This window comes from Protomyctophum parallelum (genome assembly GCF_964188405.1).
Source record: "Protomyctophum parallelum genome assembly, chromosome: 1".
Lineage (NCBI taxonomy): Eukaryota > Metazoa > Chordata > Actinopteri > Myctophiformes > Myctophidae > Protomyctophum > Protomyctophum parallelum.
Window position 1 is genome coordinate 3,039,586 of NC_139697.1, and position 23,231 is coordinate 3,062,816.

General features: G+C 45.0%; 1 protein-coding gene across 1 annotated transcript in view; it reads left to right on the forward strand.

The window, feature by feature from the left end:
* snrnp40 (small nuclear ribonucleoprotein 40 (U5)) overlaps window positions 1-23,231 on the forward strand; it is a 32,020-nt gene that overhangs the window by 423 nt on the left and 8,366 nt on the right. The window contains exons 2-6 of the mRNA XM_083787591.1: window positions 2,349-2,478; window positions 3,078-3,171; window positions 4,215-4,380; window positions 10,889-11,011; window positions 18,727-18,847. Of these exons, the coding sequence (XP_083643717.1) occupies window positions 2,349-2,478; window positions 3,078-3,171; window positions 4,215-4,380; window positions 10,889-11,011; window positions 18,727-18,847 (634 nt within the window). The remainder of the gene's footprint in view (window positions 1-2,348; window positions 2,479-3,077; window positions 3,172-4,214; window positions 4,381-10,888; window positions 11,012-18,726; window positions 18,848-23,231) is intronic.

A 23,231-nucleotide genomic window follows, 5' to 3' on the forward strand; every position in this document is an offset into this window, starting at 1 on the left:
GTATTATTACAGACAGTGGATCTCATTCTTACCTGAGATCAGATTCATACGAGGTTTCCACTGGACACACAATTCAATTCAAAGGGCTTTATTGGCATGATAATTTTTGATGAATTGAACAATGTGGACCCTGTTGTAAACAAGTGTAATGCTTAATTGGGTCGTCCACTCACAGTTAACAGTCTTTGTATTGAGTTTGTGCTTAAAATGTAAATGTAATTCTGCAAAACTGTTAATACATATTTCAATCAATCAATCAAAGAAAACATACATTTACATTGCCAAAGCAGAAAGAAACAATACAAACAATACAGCAATACAATCAAAACAAAAATTATGTACATTTGAAGGTCAGAATCTTCAATAGATCAACTTCTATGTACCAAGATCACTGGATGCAGTAGCCGCAATTTGCAACTCTAGATTTCTTTACAATCTGTTGAATCTAGAGTTGCAATACCCTCCATCCATTTCCTATTCATGATTTTCGGTTTCTGATCTGCTGGTCTTAAATGACGTTAAACTCACCAACATTGCAGCTGTAGTCCAAGCTTGAATTATCCTCTTTCAATCTGCCGAGCTTGTTTTTCATAAAAATCCCCCGTAGACATGTTATGAGTTACTTTCTGTCCAAAATATTCCAAGAGTTCACATTCCGAGCTGCCATTTTGTATTTTTGCAACGTGCCGTAAAACAAGATGTGAGGGGGAGTGCTTGTTTAATAGAAGGCTGTGCGTGATGGGGCGTCACACTGCGTCTGCCTCTTCTTTGGGTGTCTTACCTGCGCAGGTAAGATTCTATTAAACAAGCGCTCCCCCTCACGTCTTGTTTTACGGCACGTTGCAAAAATACAAAATGGCGGCTCGGAATGTGAACTCTTGGAATATTTTGGACAGAAAGTAACTCATAACATGTCTACGGGGGATTTTTATGAAAAACAAGCTCGGCAGATTGAAAGAGGATAATTCAAGCTTGGACTACAGCTGCAATGTTGGTGAGTTTAACGTCATTTAAGACCAGCAGATCAGAAACCGAAAATCATGAATAGGAAATGGATGGAGGGTATTGCAACTCTAGATTCAACAGATTGTAAAGAAATCTAGAGTTGCAAATTGCGGCTAAATATTATGGTATTACAGACAGTGGATCTTTAACCCATTCTGACCTGAGATCAGATTCATACGAGGTTTCCACTGGACACACACTGGTCTGATGATTAACCCATTCTGACATGAGATCAGATTCTATAAGAAATGTCAGTCGTTCTTCGATTTTTACAAAAATAGCAGACCTACAAGCTCATAGCGTGCCACTTGCTTGTAGATCTGCTATTTTTCAATAGCTAAAGCATAACATGATGCTGACACCAAAATGCGTTCCCGTTCAGAATGGGTCTTTAACTCTTTGAGAGCGTTAATGTACAGATCCATTTGGTTTCATTTGACCCTCTCAAAGTTAAATTGTTGAGCATCTTCAGTACTCAGATTTACAAGAAGGTCTACACAATTTAGAGAACGTTGAGGAGTTGTTATCTTTTGATCAATGTTTGCCTGTTGTCTCTTCTTAACACTGGCATAAAATAAACCAAAACATAATTGCTCAGACTCTTCAACAAAGATGGCAAAAAGAAACATTCTTTGTTCTGTACGTATTCATACAATTGTTTAGTACAAAACACTGAAGTCCTTAAACCAGAAACCTAACGCTAACCCTAAACCCTAGGAACACACAACCTGGGGAACATAGAAGCTGGGGAACATAGAACCTACCATGGACCCTGTGTCTCCTAATGGTACCAACATCAATACAGCATGGAATTGTGGACAACACAATATTCTTTAGTTTTGAGTCTGAGAGGCTAAATGTCATCAAATGGGGTCGTCTGTGGCTCAAGTAAAAAAAAATACTGAATAAATAATAGACCTTGATATGAAACCGGTTGAAAACCACTGTTTTATTAGTAAAGGCACAAGTTCTGGAGTCCAACGATGTGTTTATAATGAAGGTGCTCGTGGGAGTACACAAGGTACAATGAAGGGCAGTATATAGTAATCAGTATATAGCAATGAATATTCTTTTAACGAAAAACGTTTATTTTTTCGTTAAAAAACAATCATCACAATCACCAGTTCCCCCCGCTATATTACTGCATATCGTCTCTGTCGCAGTTTGGTGCCTTGCATGGTTTCCACCTCATCGGTGTATGAATGTGTGTGTGAATGGGTGAATGTAATGCACAATCTATGTAAAGCGCTTTGGATACAAGGCCAGCGCTAATATAAATGTACCATTTACCATTTTATAACGTCTAAGTAACGACGCATAACGGCCGTCCTCTCCGTCTCCAGGGCCCTCCCCGGAGCTCCAGCCTGCAGGCTCCCATCATGCTGATGTCGGGCCACGAGGGAGAGGTCTACTGCTGCAAGTTCCACCCCAACGGCGCCACGCTCACCTCCTCGGGGTTCGACCGGCTCATACGTGAGTCCGTCCGTTGTAAACACTTAAACGTGTCTCGTTTCAATCAATTTAGCCTCGGCGACGGCACCACGAGACGGATAACAATCTTTACCCATTTTGACCTGAGATCAGATTCTAAAAATGTCTTCTATATCTTGACAGTTTTCTGAAAAAGCTATGTTTCTATGTCAGTGGTTCTTCGATTTTTCAAAAATAGCAGACCTACAAGCTCGTAGCGCGCCACTCGGTGGCGCGCTACGAGCTTGTAGATCTGCTATTTTTCAATAGCTAAAGCATAACATGATGCTAACACCAAAAGGGGATCCCGCCCAAAATGCGTTAAGACCTGAAGACAATTCTAAAGAAAATGTCTTCTCTAAATCCTGATAGTTCTCTGAAAAAAAACCCATGTTTATATATCGGTGGTTCTCAACCTTTTTCATGTCAAGGACCCCCAGAATTATCTCTTATTTGGCCTCGATATTAGTATTATGACGGTATTCGGTATTATTTATATTACTGATATTGATTTCAAATATTGCGGTAAACGGTAATCGGTATCGGTACATTGCCCAAGCCTGTGTGTCACACACTTAACTCTTGCCTTGCCTTGGTTGCAGTGATGTGGAACGTGTTCGGGGACTGTGACAACTACGCCACTCTGAAGGGTCACAGCGGAGCGGTGCTGGATCTGCACTACAACACCGACGGCAGGTAATTAATTCACTACAACACCGACGGCAGGTAATTAATTCACTACAACACCGACAGGCAGGTAATTAATTCACTACAACACCGACGGCAGGTAATTAATTCACTACAACACCGACCGACAGCAGGTAATTAATTCACTACAACACCGACGGCAGGTAATTCACTACAACACCGACGGCAGGTAATTCATTCACTACAACACCGACCGACAGCAGGTAATTAATTCACTACAACACCGACGGCAGGTAATTCACTACAACACCGACGGCAGGTAATTCATTCACTACAACACCGACCGACAGCAGGTAATTAATTCACTACAACACCGACGGCAGGTAATTCACTACAACACCGACAGGCAGGTAATTAATTCACTACAACACCGACGGCAGGTAATTCACTACAACACCGACGGCAGGTAATTCACTACAACACCGACAGGCAGGTAATTAATTCACTACAACACCGACAGGCAGGTAATTCATTCACTACAACACAGTGTTGTTTTCGTCAACTAAAACTAAGACGAAAAATGTTCGTCGACTACATTTTCCACTGAAGAAAACTAAATGGAAACTAATTTAAAACTATGCTATGGTGACTAAAACTAAGACTAAATATACTGACAATTTCGTCAACAAATAAAAACTAGACTAAAATGTTAGGAAGCGACTAGTGGATAAGAGTTCCAGTATAAGTCATTTTACACTTGGTTGCTTGCTGAAAATAGCAGATCTACACGCACACAACGCGTCGCGAGCTTGTAGATCGGCTTCACGTGAACCTTCTTCATTACACGCCTTTTTTACACAACAACATGCTATCTAAATGACATGCTTTAACATTGTGCTCAAGCACAAACAAATCAAAATAACAAAAAAACATGAATAATGGCTAACTAAACCAACATGCATCTGCATTGCATTTGTAAAAAAATGGCGTCTCCATCTATCAGCAGGTGACACGGACGGAACGGAATAATGGATATTATTGATTTGTAGTAATCATGGATTGATCCGTTCTGTCTCCTCCTCCTCCATCAGCCTCCTGTTCTCGGCCAGTACGGACAAGACCGTGGGCGTCTGGGACAGCGAGACCGGGGAGAGGATCAAGAGACTGAAAGGTCACACGTCCTTCGTCAACTCCTGCTACCCGGCCAGGAGAGGACCCCAGCTGGTCTGCACGGGCAGCGACGATGGCACCGTCAAGGTGTGTGTGTGTGTGTGTGTGTGTGTGTGTGTGTGTGTGCGCACGCACAAGCGAGTCATCTGGAGTGAAAATCGGCTGATCGATCCGAGCACCTCTAATCAGTGTTGTTTTTGGCAGCAAATTTAGATTTTAGTCATAGTCTCTTGTTTTAGTCGCATTTTAGTCACCTGGAATGTTTTAGTTGCGACTAAATGTCACAAGATTTTAGTCCACTAAATCTAGAGTAAAATGTATTTTGGTGGCGGGCCTTGATGCCGTCGTAATGACAGATTTTACACGATCTACAAGCTCTCTGTGTGAGTTTAGATCTGCTATTGTCATGTGTGTGTGTGTGTGTGTGTGTGTGTGAGGCCAGGACAAATATATGAAAGAGTCAGAGTCTTGCTCAAGGACACTTCGACACTACGGTCACGTTCTCACCTAACGCCAGTGTTGTTTTCGTCGACTAAAAACTAAGACGAAAAATGTTCGTCGACTACCTATTTTCACTGACTAAAACTAAATAAAAACGAATCTATGATGACTAAGACTAAGACTAAATATACTGACAATTTCGTCAACAAATAAAAACTAGACTAAAATGTTAGGAAGGGACTAGTGGACAAGAGATCCAGTTTTATGCTGGGTTGCATGCTATTTTCAGCATGCAAACAAAGTGTAAAATATGTCACTACAACGACATCAAGGCCTGTCAAAACACATTTTAGTCGACTAAATCACCTGTAGATTTAGTCGACTAAAATCTTATGACATTTAGTCGACTAAAACTAGACTAAACACTAGAACAGGGGTCGGCAACCGGCGGCTCTAGAGCCGCATGCGGCTCTTGAGCACTCCCCTGGTGGCTCTCTGTAGCATTACAAAAAAATCGATGAAAATGTATAAATGTTTATTTTTTCACATTTTTATTTTTCATTTATGGTTTCTGTAGGAGGCAAAACGTGACAGAAACATTCTTAAGTTTCCCAATTTTGTAAAAATGTGTAGAATAAATATTAAGTTTCAATAATGTCAACTAAAATTCGCGTCATAGCATGCGACACACTCGCATGCTGCGCGCCTGACACTATTATAAACAAACCGGTGGGTGAGGCTGGTGCCTGCTACGCTATGGCTTCTACATCTACAGGGAGAAAAAGAAAGATAGCCGACGAAAACAGAGGATTTAACAATTCGTGGACAGACGCTTATGCCTTCACAGCCAATGCAGAAGATGGATTGCCTGTATGCTTAATCTGCAGTATCCCATGACGCAACAGCAGCCTGTTTTACGCAATCGCAGTCCAAACGTGTATATAAACATTCCGATTTCAAATATAAGGTCCTCGCCACATGTGCCACGGGGGTTAGAAATTTGCTGGTACAGTGATTAGCATTGCTGCATCCCGCGTTGTTTAATAAAAAGCATTTTTATCCGAGCGCCCCGGCTACTTGTCTCAAACGGGGTTGGGAAATCCACAGTTGCACACCGGTTGGGGGCGCGTAGTTGAAAGCCAATGGCAAAATAACAGCTCGGATAAAAATGCTTTTTATTAAACAACGCGGGATGCAGAAATGCTAATCGCTGTACCAGCAACATTCTAACACCAGTGGCACACGTGGCGAGTACTTTATATTTGGAATCTGAATGTTTATGTACACGTTTACAATGTAAATGTAGCGATTGCATAAAACAGGCTGCAGTTGCCATGACGCACCATGGCTAAATCTGCAGTGACAAACTTATCAAACAATAAATAAAACGTGGCAAGCCGTTCACAGACGGTGACTACAGTATATGAAGGAGTCATATAGACGTTGTATTATCTCCCGTGTTGCAACGAAACTATAGCAGCAGCCAGCAGTGGTGGAGTTTAAAGCTGCGATGATTGCGATCCACTTCTTAAAAGTTATAGTTTGCTGACTTTGCTCCCTTCTGCTTTCTTCAGCAGTTCTGTGACTGCAACAGCCCTCTTTCTCTCATTCATGCAAACTTAGCATGCTTTCCCTGGAAATGTCTTTCAACGTTACTTTTTTATTGTTTGATAGTTTGTCACTGCAGATTAAGCATACAGGCAAATACCGATATTGTAAACCTCCCAAAACACGACACACTTGTGTGGAAAACATTTAATGCTCTTCCAGACAATTATGTGAACATGAAGAAACTCGCATTTGGAGTATTTGTGGAGTAACGTTGTGAGCAGATATTCTCAAACATGAACTACATTAAATCCAAATACCGCACACGCCTCACCGATGAGAGCCTGCGCAGTTGTGTGTGAAGATTAGAGTGACATTTTACGTGCCCAGTGTTGAGAAGCTCTCCAGCGATGTCCACACACAGAAATCACATTAAACGGGTAAGAACACAATGCAAAAAACATGGCATAATAATGGAGGGTGCGTTGACTGCGTTCGGAAATGCGCACCGGGAGCGCACTCGCCTATATTAGGGCTCGTTCGGAAATAACGCACTGAGCGCACTGTGCAATGCAAACTAATGGGCGAGTGCGCTCCGGTGCGGTATTTCCGAACGTGCCCATAGTTTGCATTGCACAGTGCGCTCAGTGCGCTATTTTCCGAACGGGCCCGTAATGAAAGTTAAACCATAGCGCACTTTTTATTTTGATAGATAGGCTAATATCCACTTGCAGCCCTTTTGTCTTCATTATATAAGCATTTTATGGCTAAAAAAATGTTGCGGCTCCAGATAGATTTTGAATTAATTTTTTTGGTCGAAAATGGCTCATTCAACATCTTGGGTTGCCGACCCCTGCACTAGAACATTCCAGGTGACTAAGATGTGACTAAAACTAAGTGAAAACTATTCAAGAGACGACTAAAAAAATTTGCTGCCAAAAACAACACAATGTTTCGTGCCGTCGGGGACTGGACCCCCCCCCCCCTCTCTCTCTCTCTGTCTCTCTCTGTCTCTCTGTGTCTGTGTCTCTCTCTCTCTCTGTGCACGCACTGTTGCTTTGGGCATAGATTAGAGGCACAGCGCTCAGCGCACAGACAGAAAAGGTCCCTGGCCTAAGTCCCCACACAGTGACAGCACTCCATGTTTACGGCACGCACAGACAGACAAACAGAATATTCTGTAGGCTAAACTGCAGTGTTTTTATGCGTTTCCTTAAATTGATTAATGTCCTCATTTCGACCACGTCTATCCACGGTAACGGGACATCTTTGCGCTGTGTAAAATATGCCTTCTCCGTCTCCAACTGTGTTCAGCTCCTCACCCGCCACATTGTTTGCTTCATTTCCTTTATTTACATTGCATTCACACCTGCACCGAATCGTAAATCAAGTGCGATTTGGAAGCGAAGCGAAACCCCCGTTTTTGGTCGGAGTAGAATGCGGTTCTTTGATGCGCATTAGGATTCGAATGAGCCTTAATTCACACCTGCCAAACGAAGTGCACTTTCTGACAATGTGCAGCAGGATTAGTTTAACTTTTAATCGCAGTAAAGCTTTCTGGTGTGAAGGTCACCTAACTCTGGGGGGAGCCCTGGTTCGAACTGGACGATGCGCTACCTCCTCCTGAGCCACTTGAAATGTGGAGAAGGAAGAAGGAGAAGGCATTTGCCCCTGCCCCGGTGTTCAACAGACAGAAGGAGAAGGCATTTGCCCCTTCCCCGCGGGTTCAACAGACAGAAGGAGAAGGCATTTGCCCCTTCCCCGTGGGTTCAAGAGACAGAAGGAGAAGGCATTTGCCCCTTCCCCGGTGTTCAAGAGACAGAAGGAGAAGGCATTTGCCCCTTCCCCGCGGGTTCAACAGACAGAAGGAGAAGGCATTTGCCCCTTCCCCGCGGGTTCAAGAGACAGAAGGAGAAGGCATTTGCCCCTTTCCCCGGTGTTCAACAGACAGAAGGAGAAGGCATTTGCCCCTGCCCCGCGGGTTCAACAGACAGAATTCACTCTTCATTGTGTGTGCGGTTCGTTTGTTAAAGCATGAGGTGGAAGGCCTTGTGTCTGTGCCATGCTCTAAAAGAGTTCCCTTTTGATCTCAGTCACAACACACTTTAATTGCATAATTGTAGATGGCTAATCGGAGATTATTAGACATGAAAAGGCAGGTGAACACGCCGCGCACACAGCTGCCTCACTGTTGGGACAGAAAACCAGCAGCCAGCCACTGTTTTTAACACATTCTGAACGGGAACCCCTTTTGATGTTTTCTTTTTTTTTTCACTTAATTTTTATTGAAGGAAGAACAGACAAGAAAAAAAACAACTGACAAGACTATACGGAAAGAAAAGAAAAAGACAAAAAGTAAAAGAAAAAAGGCTGCATTTTTCATATTACAAAAAACATTCAGTGAAATCCTATTGCAATATCGCTAGGCTGAGAGAAGAGATTCCACTTTTCCCACTTTTTATAGAATTTATCCTCTTGTAGTCTGAAAGTATGAATGTTAGTTTTTCCATAGCATACAGTTCCTCAATAATGTCCATCCATTGATCTTTCGTTGGTGGGTCCTGATTGCTTTTTTACTTGCTGCTAAGAGGATCTTGATTAAATATTTATCATGTATTAGAAACTCTTCAGGGATATTTCCCAACAGTAGAAAAGGAACAGACAGAGGTATCTCAAACCATTTTGGTGTTTTAAGCATTATGTTATGCTTTAGCTATTGAAAAATAGCAGATCTACAAGCTCATAGCGCGCCACCGAGTGGCGCGCTACGAGCTTGTAGGTCTGCTATTTTTTGAAAAATCATGAAAATGCGGGTCACAAATCTTTGAATATATATTCTTTCAGAGCAAACGTTTTTAACTCAAATCTTTGCTTTAACATATTTTCAGATGGGGGTCGGCGGCCAATTACATATATTTTTGGGGGACATAAACCACTGAAGTATAGAAACATGTTTTTTTTTTTCCTGAAAACTGTCAGGATTTAGAAGACATTTTGTAGAATCACTCTCCGGTCTAAATGGGTTAAGTTTTTTTGGACAACCAGGAGAGTGTGGTGAAGAGTTCAGTCTCGGTATCAAGATTGTTTTTGGGAAAACATCTGAGGCATCAGCTGCTTTGTTGCTATTCATATCCGATGTTACCTTTTTGGGTATTTGTTTTATGAAACCGATCTTTGTGTGCGTGTGTGTGTGTGTGTGTGTGTGTGTGTGTGTGGAAATACATAAGATATACTGTATATGATTTCATAATGCTCAGTGCTTTTCCAGCTCTTCTCTGTATCTCTGTTGTCGGGCAGAAACCCATCTCCATATTCTTTCTCCTGTAAATTTACACCCTAATAATGTTGCACGATTAATCGGGGGGGAAAAAAAGCTTGCGATATAGACTCGGACATTTGAGCAAGAATGGTGCAGCACTAGTTAGCTGTCCAATTCATTTTATTTTAGTCACTCTTATGTTTTTTGCTACAAGAGAGACTTTAAGAGAGGTTTAAGTCAAGCTTTGGTGTCGTCTGTTTAAAGCCACAGTAGTTATGGCTACAGGTGACACATTTATAATGCAGTAATGTTTAGCAACTAGGCTACAGACTAAAGACAATTAATATTTTCATGATTTTCTTTTTAAATTGTGATCTCAATTTTATTGGGAGATTCACGCTACAGTGACTACACCCTACTTGATCATACTACAATGTCACACAAGTAGTCAATCCACAAGCTTTTTAAGCTTTTAGATCTGCTGAATTTTAACCCTGAAAGGTAACAGTTTTGGACAGATGAGGTTTGCACCCGACAGAGATGATATATGGTGCATTCTGACATCCACACTTTTAAACCATTTAGATCTGAGAACAGATTCTACAAAATGTCTTCTTAAATCATGTTTCTATATGTAGGGAAAGCCAGTTTGAAAAGGTGGGTTTTGAGTGTGCTTTTGAACATTTCGAAGGTGCCATTGCACCCTAGGCTAAAATGCCAGCCTAACGGCGTGTCGCGGGTTCAAATCCCGACGACCTTTGCTGCATGTCACTCCCCATCTTTCTCCCTCATTTCCTGATACTCTGCTATCGTATCGATAAAGATAATAAAAGCCCCAACATAAATATATACTGTATGTTGTTTTGTGTACTGTTGAGTGAGGAAAAAAGCACTATCTTTAAAGTTCAAACACAGTTAAAGGTATATTCAGTGATTTCACTTAATTCAAATATCCCTTCTGTTTTTTTATTTTTTTGTGATAATCCTCCCTACTATAGAGTGTGCTGACCATATAAGGAGTTCCTCCCTGTTCCCAGTTTATCCCTGGGGGTAAAAAAAACGTAGGTTTCGTTTTTGGCGAGGTGGCCCAGCCTTCATCCAATCATGATTGAGCGGGGCCGGTCCTTGGGTGTGTGTGTGTGTGCTGCTGGCCTGTCGCATGTCCCCCCACTGTAGTGCGTGCATGTGCACATCTTTGTTATCGGGTGGACCGGGGTTTTTACCAAATCACTGAATGCTCCTTTAAAAAGTAAAAACGTAACTTAGAACTCACTGTGTGTGTGCTGTGGTGATATTTCCTGACCTTATTGTGTGTGTGTGTGTGTGTGTGTGTGTGTGTGTGCGCAGCTGTGGGACATCCGTAAGAAGGGGGCCATCCACACGTTCCAGAACACCTACCAGGTGCTGTCAATCACCTTCAACGACACCAGCGACCAGGTCCTGTCGGGAGGCATCGACAACGACATCAAGGTACAAAAAACACACTCTCCTCTGAAGTCAGGCGTACTTTGGTCCGACTGGATTAAGGTTGGTGAGGGGTGCGTTAAAACGACCGGATTAAGGTTGGTGAGGGGTGCGTTAAAACGAACGGATTAAGGTTGGTGAGGGGTGCGTTAAAACGACCGGATTAAGGTTGGTGAGGGGTGCGTTAAAACGACCGGATTAAGGTTGGTGAGGGGTGCGTTAAAACGACCGGATTAAGGTTGGTGAGGGGTGTGTTAAAACGACCGGATTAAGGTTTGTGAGGGGTGCGTTAAGACGACCGGATTAAGGTTGGTGAGGGGTGCGTTAAAACGACCGGATTAAGGTTGGTGATGGGTGCGTTAAGATGACCGGATTAAGGTTGGTGAGGGGTGCGTTAAAACGACCGGATTAAGGTTGGTGAGGGGTGCGTTAAAACGACCGGATTAAGGTTGGTGATGGGTGCGTTAAGACGACCGGATTAAGGTTGGTGAGGGGTGTGTTAAGACGACCGGATTAAGGTTGGTGAGGGGTGCGTTAAGACGACCGGATTAAGGTTGTTGAGGGGTGCGTTAAAACGACCGGATTAAGGTTTGTGAGGGGTGCGTTAAAACGACTGGATTAAAAACTGCCTCCCCCTGGCCAGCCGGGGCGCCTGATAGAGGGGAAAGGAACTGGTTGGAATAACGTGTTCCTTCCACGCGCTACGTCCAACCAGGGAAACCCCCCCCTGTCAGGTGTAAAGGAGCAACTTGGACACTCAGGCATGAAGGAAGCATGAGTTCAAGTCCGTTGCTCTCCCCTTGTCCCCCATATATGGGGACTAGGTTGGCGGAGGGTGTGTAGAGCCCAGGATCACATTAGATGATTGACACAGGGGTGACAAATGGGGTACAAAATCGTGGGATAAAAAAAAGAAAAATGACTGGATTAAGGTTGGTGAGGGGTGCGTTAAGACGACCGGATTAAGGTTGGTGAGGGGTGCGTTAAAACGACCGGATTAAGGTTGGTGAGGGGTGCGTTAAAACGACCGGATTAAGGTTGGTGAGGGGTGCGTTAAAACGACCGGATTAAGGTTGGTGAGGGGTGCGTTAAAACGACCGGATTAAGGTTGGTGAGGGGTGCGTTAAGACGACCGGATTAAGGTTGGTGAGGGGTGCGTTAAGACGACCGGATTAAGGTTGGTGAGGGGTGCGCTAAGGATTGGGAGAGGGTTAAGGTTAGGTTTAGGTGTGCTGCCCCGTGGGAGGTTAGGGTTAAGGTGAGGGTTTGAGATATCGGACCAATGGTTATGTCTAACCAAAAGCATGCACCCGTGAGGGTCGCTCACTGTATTAATATCGGGCCCCATGACCATATTACGTCGTCATTTATTGCCCTAAACAAACTTTAATGTCTAAACAAAAGGTACAGAATCCCATACATTCCATACGACGTAAACTTCAAAGGCCACGAATTGAAACATGTGGGGTTGACAGGATTGAGACGATACCCTAAGAAATGTTACGAGTTTTCTCTCCTTTTTTTTCTTCTTTGTTTCTTCCTACAAAGAGTTTCAAACCAGTTTGATTACTCCGGTCTGTTTACATTGAGACAATGACGTACGTGGCTCTGACGCGGATTCCAGTGTTGGCAGTCGATCAAATGACAACCGAGGAAACTCAAATAACACACAAAAGATCTGCTACTTACTCTGTTTTTAACCCATGAGAACTGCTGTGCAAATTGGTGTTGTTTAGGCGTGCATGGTAATGGTAACAGTTTGTGTGTTGCGTGTGATTTCACACCAGGATATATTTAAGATGATGACTTGTGTTGATACTGACTGTTCACGTCGAGAGGGAGAGAGAGAGAGACTGGGAAACACAGAGTGAGACAGACAGACAGACAGACAGGGTGATGTTGCGTTGGACCATTTCCAAAACAGGAGGACCAAAGCGATGCTATCATGCTGCTGTAGCAGTGAGGAACAAACTGTATTCCTTTGGAGGCATAGGTGATGGATGCACCTTCAACAACATGGAACAGATGGACGTCCATGTCTTCAACACAATGTCTTTATGCTGGGAGAAGTTACCTCCAGTGGAACCAGGAAGAGGAGACGGTCACCTTGAGGTTCCATCCGGGCGCTACGGCCACACAGCTGTGTTGGTAGAAGATACAGTCTACATCTGGGGAGGGGTCTGGTTAGAGGAGTACTACAATGAGCTTTATGCATTTGATGTGGACGCCCACATGTGGTTGAAACCCAGCAGGGTTTCTGGAGCCGTTCCAGAGGAGAGGAGTGGCCACTCAGCCTGTGTGTTGGAGAAGGTCATGTTTATCTATGGAGGATACACCAAGCTGAGTGGATACACTAATGACATGTACAAGTTGGACACCAGCACGATGGTCTGGACTTTAATTAACACCAGAGGAACTCCACCTCCTGCTTCATGGTGTCACTCTGCTACCATCTTTGGGACAAAGATGTTTCTATTTGGGGGCTGTTTGGGGGGTCAGGACTACAACACCATCAGAGTGTTTGACACCGAGACAGACCTCTGGATGAGCACGCCATCTGCACAGCTTCTTCCAGAAGGACACCACTATCATTCAGCCTTTACCTACAATGGAGAGCTGGTCATATTTGGTGGCTGCAACCAGAACCAGACCTTCAATCATGTGTGGAAATTCAACCCAGAGACCTTCTCCTGGAAGAAGGTTGAGCCCAAAGGGAAAGGCCCGGGTCCAGTGGTTGGTATGTGCTGTTGCATTGTGGGAGATCGTATCATCCTCTTTGGAGGAAGGAAAGGATTTGTCACTGTCTATGATGAGCTGTTCATCTTAGACCTGAGTCCTCGTCTTAAGACGTTATGTAAGCTAGCAGTGATCCAGTACGGTCTGGATCAGACCCAACTCCCACACGACATCAGGTGGGAACTGGCAGCCATGACAACAGTCCGCGTGCTCACTGCCAACAAGGTCACTAAAAGAGGGAAAAAAAGAAAACATTGAGTCAACTAACCCATTCTGATCTGAGATCAGATTCATACGAGGTTTCCACTGGACACACGCTGGTCTGACGAACCCATTCTGACCTGAGATCAGATTCTAAAAATGTCAGTGGTTCTTCGATTTTTTTCAAAAATAGCAGACCTACAAGCTCATATCGCGCCACTCGGTGGCGCGATATGAGCTTGTAGGTCTGCTATTTTTCAATAGCTAAAGCATAACATGATGCCAACACCAAAATGGGTGCCCGGTCAGAATGGGTTAAACCAGACCCCCATGTGACCAGTCTATGACGTCACTCATGTGCAGTATGACATCACCACTATGACGCCTGCCGTCTCCATATTTGGGCAGCCCAAATCAAGGTTGTAATTAATGTCCTGCATCTGAATTATGCTCAATAAAATATTATACGGTTTAATTGCCCTAAACAAACATTAATGTCTAAACAAAATGTACAGAATCCCATACATTCCATACGACGTAAACTTCAAAAGCCACGAATTGAAACATGTGGGTTTGACAGGATTGAGACGATACCCTAAGAAATGTTACGAGTTTTTTTCTTTTCTTCTTTGTTTCTTCCTACAAAGAGTTTCAAACCAGTTTGATTACTCCGGTCTGTTTACATTGAGACAATGACGTGCGTGTGGCTATGACGTGAATTCCAGTGTTGGCAGTTAACCCATTCTGACCTGAGATCAGATTCATACGAGGTTTCCACTGGACACACACTGGTCTGATTATAACCCATTCTGACCTGAGATCAGATTCATACGAGGTTTCCGCTGGACACACACTGGTCTGATTAACCCATTCTGACCTGAGATCAGATTAAAAGAAATGTCAGTCACTCTTCGATTTTTCAAAAATAGCAGACCTACAAGCCACCGAGTGGCGCGCTACGAGCTTGTAGATCTGCTATTTTTCAATAGCTAAAGCACGACTTGATGCTAACACCAAAATGGGTTCCCGTTCAGAATGGGTCAATCAAATGACAAGCAAGGAAACTCAAATAACACACAAAAGATCTGCTACTTATGCTGTTTTTAACCGATGAGAACTGCTGTGCAAATTGGTGTTATTTAGGCGTGCATGGTAACAGTTTGTGTGTTGCATGTGATTTCACACCAGGATATATTTAAGATGATGACTTGTGTTGATACTGACTGTTCACGTCGAGAGGGAGAGAGAGAGAGACTGGGAAACACAGAGTGAGACAGACAGACAGACAGACAGGCAGACAGGGTGATGTTGCGTTGGACCATTTCCAAAACAGGAGGACCAAAGCGATGCTATCATGCTGCTGTAGCAGTGAGGAACAAACTGTATTCCTTTGGAGGCATTGATGAAGGGAGATTCAACAACATGGAACAGATGGACGTCCATGTCTTCAACACAATGTCTTTATGCTGGGAGAAGTTACCTCCAGTGAGTCCTGGAAGAGGAGACGGTCACCTTGAGGTTCCATCCAGGCGCTGCGGCCACACAGCTGTGTTGGTAGAAGATACCGTCTACATCTGGGGAGGCCGATGGGGAGCGGATCTTGATCTTTATGCATTTGATGTGGACGCCCACATGTGGTCCAAACCCAGCAGGGTTTCTGGAGCTGTTCCAGAGGCGAGGTGGGGCCCCTCAGCCTGTGTGTTGGGGAAGGACATGTTTATCTATGGAGGTTGCACCAAGCTGAGTGTATACACTAATGACATGTACAAGTTGGACACCAGCACGATGGTCTGGACTTTAATTAACACCAGAGGAACTCCACCTCCTGCTTCATGGTGTCACTCTGCTACCATCTTTGGGACAAAGATGTTTGTATTTGGGGGCTGTTTGGGGGGTCAGGACTACAACACCATCAGAGTGTTTGACACCGAGACAGACCTCTGGATGAGCACGCCATCTGCACAGCTTCTTCCAGAAGGACACCACTATCATTCAGCCTTTACCTACAATGGAGAGCTGGTCATATTTGGTGGCTGCAACCAGAACCAGACCTTCAATCATGTGTGGAAATTCAACCCAGAGACCTTCTCCTGGAAGAAGGTTGAGCCCAAAGGGAAAGGCCCGGGTCCAGTGGTTGGTATGTGCTGTTGCATTGTGGGAGATCGTATCATCCTCTTTGGAGGAAGGAAAGGATTTGTCACTGTCTATGATGAGCTGTTCATCTTAGACCTGAGTCCTCGTCTTAAGACGTTATGTAAGCTAGCAGTGATCCAGTACGGTCTGGATCAGACCCAACTCCCACACGACATCAGGTGGGAACTGGCAGCCATGACAACAGTCCGTGTGCTCACTGCCAACAAGGTCACTAAAAGAGGGAAAAAAAGAAAACATTGAGTCAACTAACCCATTCTGACCTGAGATCAGATTCATACGAGGTTTCCACTGGACACACGCTGGTCTGACGAACCCATTCTAACCTGAGATCAGATTCTAAAAATGTCAGTGGTTCTTCGATTTTTTTTCCAAAAATAGCAGACCTACAAGCTCATATCGCGCCACTCGGTGGCGCGATATGAGCTTGTAGGTCTGCTATTTTTCAATAGCTAAAGCATAACATGATGCTATAACACCAAAATGGGTGCCCGGTCAGAATGGGTTAAACCAGACCCCATGTGACCAGTCTATGACGTCACTCATGTGCAGTATGACATCACCACTATGACGCCCGCCATCTCCATATTTGGGCAGCCCAAATCAAGGTTGTAATTAATGTCCTGCATCTGAATTATGCTCAATAAAATATTATACGGTTTAATTTGGACTGAGCAAAGATTGCACTTAACCCATTCTGAACGGGAACCCATTTTGGTGTTGGCATCATGTTATGCTTTAGCTATTTAAAAATAGCAGATCTACAAGCTCATATCGCGCCACCGAGTGGCGCGATACGAGCTTGTAGGTCTGCTATTTTTGAAAAATCCAAGAACGACTGACATAGAAACATAGCTTTTTCAGAAAACTGTCAGGATGTAGAAGACATTTATAGAATCTGATCTCAGGTCAGAATGGGTTAAATAGAGCGCTGAACTATGACGTTCTTTAACCCTCTAAGACCCGCATTCATTTCTACTTGCAAAAAATAGATTTCAACCTTACTACTACTTTGTGCTACTAGGACTAAGACAAAAAAATATGTGTAAAAAAAATAATAAAAATAAAGTTTGATGAAAGATTTATAATAATTATATAATAATATAATAAATTAATAATTTACATTTGGGGGATATCTTTCACAATAATTAATAAAACATGTTCTAGACATTCTAATGATCACAAAAAAACATATATTACAATTATTTTACCTACTTTTATTAGGGTAGAGGTCAAAAGTCTTAGGTTAAATTATTTTTCAATCCAGACATTTTTAATTTGTGTGAATTTCAGCCTCTGTGGGGGGTATTTATATGCAAATATCATGACCATTGGAATGGCATTTGCAATGAACATCACTGATGACGTTTAGGTGAAAAAAGAACAGAAAAAATTATAATAATTTAGTAATTAATTTAAATAAAAATTGTTGCTAAAAAGCAAGGCTGGGTCTGAGATTAAACATCATTAGTTTTTGTTGGAAAAACTACTGTTAACCCATTCTGAACGGGAACCCATTTTGGTGTCAGCATCATGTTATGCTTTAGCTATTGAAAAATAGCAGATCTACAAGCTCGTAGCGCTCCACCGAGTGGCGCACTACGAGCTTGTAGGTCTGCTATTTTTGAAGAATCGAAGAACGACTGACATTTTTAGAATCTGAAATGAGTCCCAGGATGCAGGGATGGTCTTTTAGAAATGAGTCCCAGGATGCAGGGATGGTCTTTTAGAAATGAGTCCCAGGATGCAGGGATGGTCTTTTAGAAATGAGTCCCAGGATGCAGGGATGGTCTTTTAGAAATGAGTCCCAGGATGCAGGGATGGTCTTTTAGAGATGAGTCCCAGGATGCAGGGATGGTCTTTTAGAAATGAGTCCCAGGATGCAGGGATGGTCTTTTAGAGATGAGTCCCAGGATGCAGGGATGGTCTTTTAGAAATGAGTCCCAGGATGCAGGGATGGTCTTTTAGAAATGAGTCCCAGGATGCAGGGATGGTCTTTTAGAGATGAGTCCCAGGATGCAGGGATGGTCTTTTAGAAATGAGTCCCAGGATGCAGGGATGGTCTTTTAGAAATGAGTCCCAGGATGCAGGGATGGTCTTTTGGAAATGAGTCCCAGGATGCAGGGATGGTCTTTTAGAAATGAGTCCCAGGATGCAGGGATGGTCTTTTAGAGATGAGTCCCAGGATGCAGGGATGGTCTTTTAGAAATGAGTCCCAGGATGCAGGGATGGTCTTTTAGAAATGAGTCCCAGGATGCAGGGATGGTCTTTTAGAAATGAGTCCCAGGGACATTTTATGAGTCCCACTTCAACCACGTTAGGAGTCATATTTTTGCAGAATTTAACTCCCATTTCATTTTTATATGGTTATAATGTGGTTATATATTCATGTAGAAAACTGAAGGAGAAATGATTATTATAACTAAAGCTAGCAAAAAACAAAAAAAAACTAGAATAAAAAAACAGCTATTTTTCAATAGCTAAAGCATAGCATAATGCTAACACCAAAAAGGGGTATAAACTGCGTTTTGCGATGCAAAATGCACCCTATTTTAATCTCTGCTTTCTTTCTTTCGTGTGTGTGTGTGTGTCTGTCTCTGTCTGTGTGTGTGTGTGTGTGTGTGTGTGTGTAGGTGTGGGACCTGAGACAGAACAAGCTGATCTATAACATGCACGGTCACGGAGACTCCATAACGGGACTCAGTCTGAGCTCCGAGGGATCCTACCTCCTGTCCAACTCCATGGACAACACAGGTGTGTGTGTGTGTGTGTGTGTGTGTGTGTGTGTGTGTGTGTGTGTGTGTGTGTGTGTGTGTGTGTGTGTGTGTGTGTGTGTGTGTGTGTGTGTGTGTGTGTGTGTGTGTGTGTGTGTGTGTGTGTGTGTGTGTGTGTGTGTGTGTGTGTGTGTGTGTGTGTGTGTGTGGCTCCATGGACAACACAGGTGTGTGTTTGTCGTATACTGAGAGAGAGAGCGCGCGCGCCGCTGCTGGCTCTCTGCTTTGTGAACGCTTGACGTGACGTAGAGAGGTACCAAAAGAGCAGCCCGGGGCATTACTCTCATAGGAGCCCAACTAGAGAGGTACCATAAGAGCAGCCCGGGGCATTACTCTCATAGGAGCCCAACTAGAGAGGTACCATAAGAGCAGCCCGGGGCGTTACTCTCATAGGAGCCCCACTAGAGAGGTACCATAAGAGCAGCCCGGGGCATTACTCTCATAGGAGCCCAACTAGAGAGGTACCACAAGAGCAGCCCGGGGCATTACTCTCACAGGAGCCCAACTAGAGAGGTACCATAAGAGCAGCCCGGGGCATTACTCTCATAGGAGCCCAACTAGAGAGGTACCATAAGAGCAGCCCGGGGCATTACTCTCATAGGAGCCCCACTAGAGAGGTACCATAAGAGCAGCCCGGGGCATTACTCTGATAGGAGCCCAACTAGAGAGGTACCATAAGAGCAGCCCGGGGCATTACTCTCATAGAGCCCAACTAGAGAGGTACCATAAGAGCAGCCCGGGGCATTACTCTCACAGGAGCCCAACTAGAGAGGTACCATAAGAGCAGCCCGGGGCATTACTCTCATAGGAGCCCAACTAGAGAGGTACCATAAGAGCAGCCCGGGGCATTACTCTCACAGGAGCCCAACTAGAGAGGTACCATAAGAGCAGCCCGGGGCATTACTCTCATAGAGCCCAACTAGAGAGGTACCATAAGAGCAGCCCGGGGCATTACTCTCATAGGAGCCCAACTAGAGAGGTACCATAAGAGCAGCCCGGGGCGTTACTCTCACAGGAGCCCAACTAGAGAGGTACCATAAGAGCAGCCCGGGGCATTACTCTCACAGGAGCCCAACTAGAGAGGTACCATAAGAGCAGCCCGGGGCATTACTCTCATAGGAGCCCCACTAGAGAGGTACCATAAGAGCAGCCCGGGGCATTACTCTCACAGGAGCCCAACTAGAGAGGTACCATAAGAGCAGCCCGGGGCATTACTCTCATAGGAGCCCAACTAGAGAGGTACCATAAGAGCAGCCCGGGGCATTACTCTGATAGGAGCCCAACTAGAGAGGTACCATAAGAGCAGCCCGGGGCATTACTCTCATAGGAGCCCAACTAGAGAGGTACCATAAGAGCAGCCCGGGGCATTACTCTCATAGGAGCCCCACTAGAGAGATACCATAAGAGCAGCCCGGGGCATTACTCTCATAGGAGCCCCACTAGAGAGGTACCATAAGAGCAGCCCGGGGCATTACTCTCATAGGAGCCCCACTAGAGAGGTACCATAAGAGCAGCCCGGGGCATTACTCTCATAGGAGCCCAACTAGAGAGGTACCATAAGAGCAGCCCGGGGCATTACTCTCACAGGAGCCCAACTAGAGAGGTACCATAAGAGCAGCCCGGGGCATTACTCTCATAGGAGCCCAACTAGAGAGGTACCATAAGAGCAGCCCGGGGCATTACTCTCATAGGAGCCCCACTACAGAGGTACCATAAGAGCAGCCCGGGGCATTACTCTGATAGGAGCCCAACTAGAGAGGTACCATAAGAGCAGCCCGGGGCATTACTCTCATAGAGCCCAACTAGAGAGGTACCATAAGAGCAGCCCGGGGCATTACTCTCATAGGAGCCCCACTAGAGAGGTACCATAAGAGCAGCCCGGGGCATTACTCTCATAGAGCCCAACTAGAGAGGCACCATAAGAGCAGCCCGGGGCATTACTCTCATAGGAGCCCAACTAGAGAGGTACCATAAGAGCAGCCCGGGGCATTACTCTCATAGGAGCCCCACTAGAGAGGTACCATAAGAGCAGCCCGGGGCATTACTCTCACAGGAGCCCAACTAGAGAGGTACCATAAGAGCAGCCCGGGGCATTACTCTCACAGGAGCCCAACTAGAGAGGTACCATAAGAGCAGCCCGGGGCATTACTCTCACAGGAGCCCAACTAGAGAGGTATCATAAGAGCAGCCCGGGGCATTACTCTCACAGGAGCCCAACTAGAGAGGTACCATAAGAGCAGCCCGGGGCATTACTCTCACAGGAGCCCAACTAGAGAGGTACCATAAGAGCAGCCCGGGGCATTACTCTCATAGGAGCCCAACTAGAGAGGTACCATAAGAGCAGCCCGGCCCGTTACTCTCATAGGAGCCCCACTAGAGAGGTACCATAAGAGCAGCCCGGGGCATTACTCTCATAGGAGCCCAACTAGAGAGGTACCATAAGAGCAGCCCGGGGCATTACTCTCATAGGAGCCCCACTAGAGAGGTACCATAAGAGCAGCCCGGGGCATTACTCTCATAGGAGCCCCACTAGAGAGGTACCATAAGAGCAGCCCGGGGCATTACTCTCACAGGAGCCCAACTAGAGAGGTACCATAAGAGCAGCCCGGGGCATTACTCTCACAGGAGCCCAACTAGAGAGGTACCATAAGAGCAGCCCGGGGCATTACTCTCATAGGAGCCCAACTAGAGAGGTACCATAAGAGCAGCCCGGGGCATTACTCTCACAGGAGCCCAACTAGAGAGGTACCATAAGAGCAGCCCGGGGCATTACTCTCACAGGAGCCCAACTAGAGAGGTACCATAAGAGCAGCCCGGGGCATTACTCTCACAGGAGCCCAACTAGAGAGGTACCATAAGAGCAGCCCGGGGCATTACTCTGATAGGAGCCCAACTAGAGAGGTACCATAAGAGCAGCCCGGGGCATTACTCTCATAGGAGCCCAACTAGAGAGGTACCATAAGAGCAGCCCGGGGCATTACTCTCATAGAGCCCAACTAGAGAGGTACCATAAGAGCAGCCCGGGACGTTACTCTCATAGGAGCCCAACTAGAGAGGTACCATAAGAGCAGCCCGGGGCATTACTCTCATAGGAGCCCAACTAGAGAGGTACCATAAGAGCAGCCCGGGGCATTACTCTCATAGGAGCCCCACTAGAGAGGTACCATAAGAGCAGCCCGGGGCATTACTCTCACAGGAGCCCCACTAGAGAGGTACCATAAGAGCAGCCCGGGGCGTTACTCTCATAGGAGCCCCACTAGAGAGGTACCATAAGAGCAGCCCGGGGCATTACTCTCATAGGAGCCCAACTAGAGAGGTACCATAAGAGCAGCCCGGGGCATTACTCTCACAGGAGCCCAACTAGAGAGGTACCATAAGAGCAGCCCGGGGCATTACTCTCACAGGAGCCCAACTAGAGAGGTACCATAAGAGCAGCCCGGGGCATTACTCTCACAGGAGCCCCACTAGAGAGGTACCATAAGAGCAGCCCGGGGCATTACTCTCATAGGAGCCCAACTAGAGAGGTACCATAAGAGCAGCCCGGGGCATTACTCTCATAGGAGCCCAACTAGAGAGGTACCATAAGAGCAGCCCGGGGCATTACTCTCACAGGAGCCCAACTAGAGAGGTACCATAAGAGCAGCCCGGGGCATTACTCTCACAGGAGCCCAACTAGAGAGGTACCATAAGAGCAGCCCGGGGCATTACTCTCATAGGAGCCCCACTAGAGAGGTACCATAAGAGCAGCCCGGGGCGTTACTCTCATAGGAGCCCCACTAGAGAGGTACCATAAGAGCAGCCCGGGGCATTACTCTCACAGGAGCCCAACTAGAGAGGTACCATAAGAGCAGCCCGGGGCATTACTCTCACAGGAGCCCCACTAGAGAGGTACCATAAGAGCAGCCCGGCCCGTTACTCTCATAGGAGCCCCACTAGAGAGGTACCATAAGAGCAGCCCGGGACGGGGCGTTACTCTCATAATAATAATAATAATAATAAACTTTATTCATATAGCACATTTTCATACATAAAATGCAACCCAAAGTGCTTCACATAAAAAAAATAACAAGCAGCGGAATGCCGGAAACAAAAAGGAGGTCAATCATTACAAGACAAGACACAATATATACAAATTAAATTGGCAAATAAAAATAGCAATACAAAACTTTTTTTTTTTTAAATGGTAAGTAAATTTGTACCAGAACATTGAATATGAAAACAAGATATTCAATGTGTCTCGCATTGAGAAGTAGTAGTAAATATTAGTATATTTTTACATCGTTTGCTGAAAGTTCAATTTTAGTTTTGTTGAACTTTCTTTATTGAAAAATGGTTAAGCCTCTGTGTGTGATTGTTTCACCTGG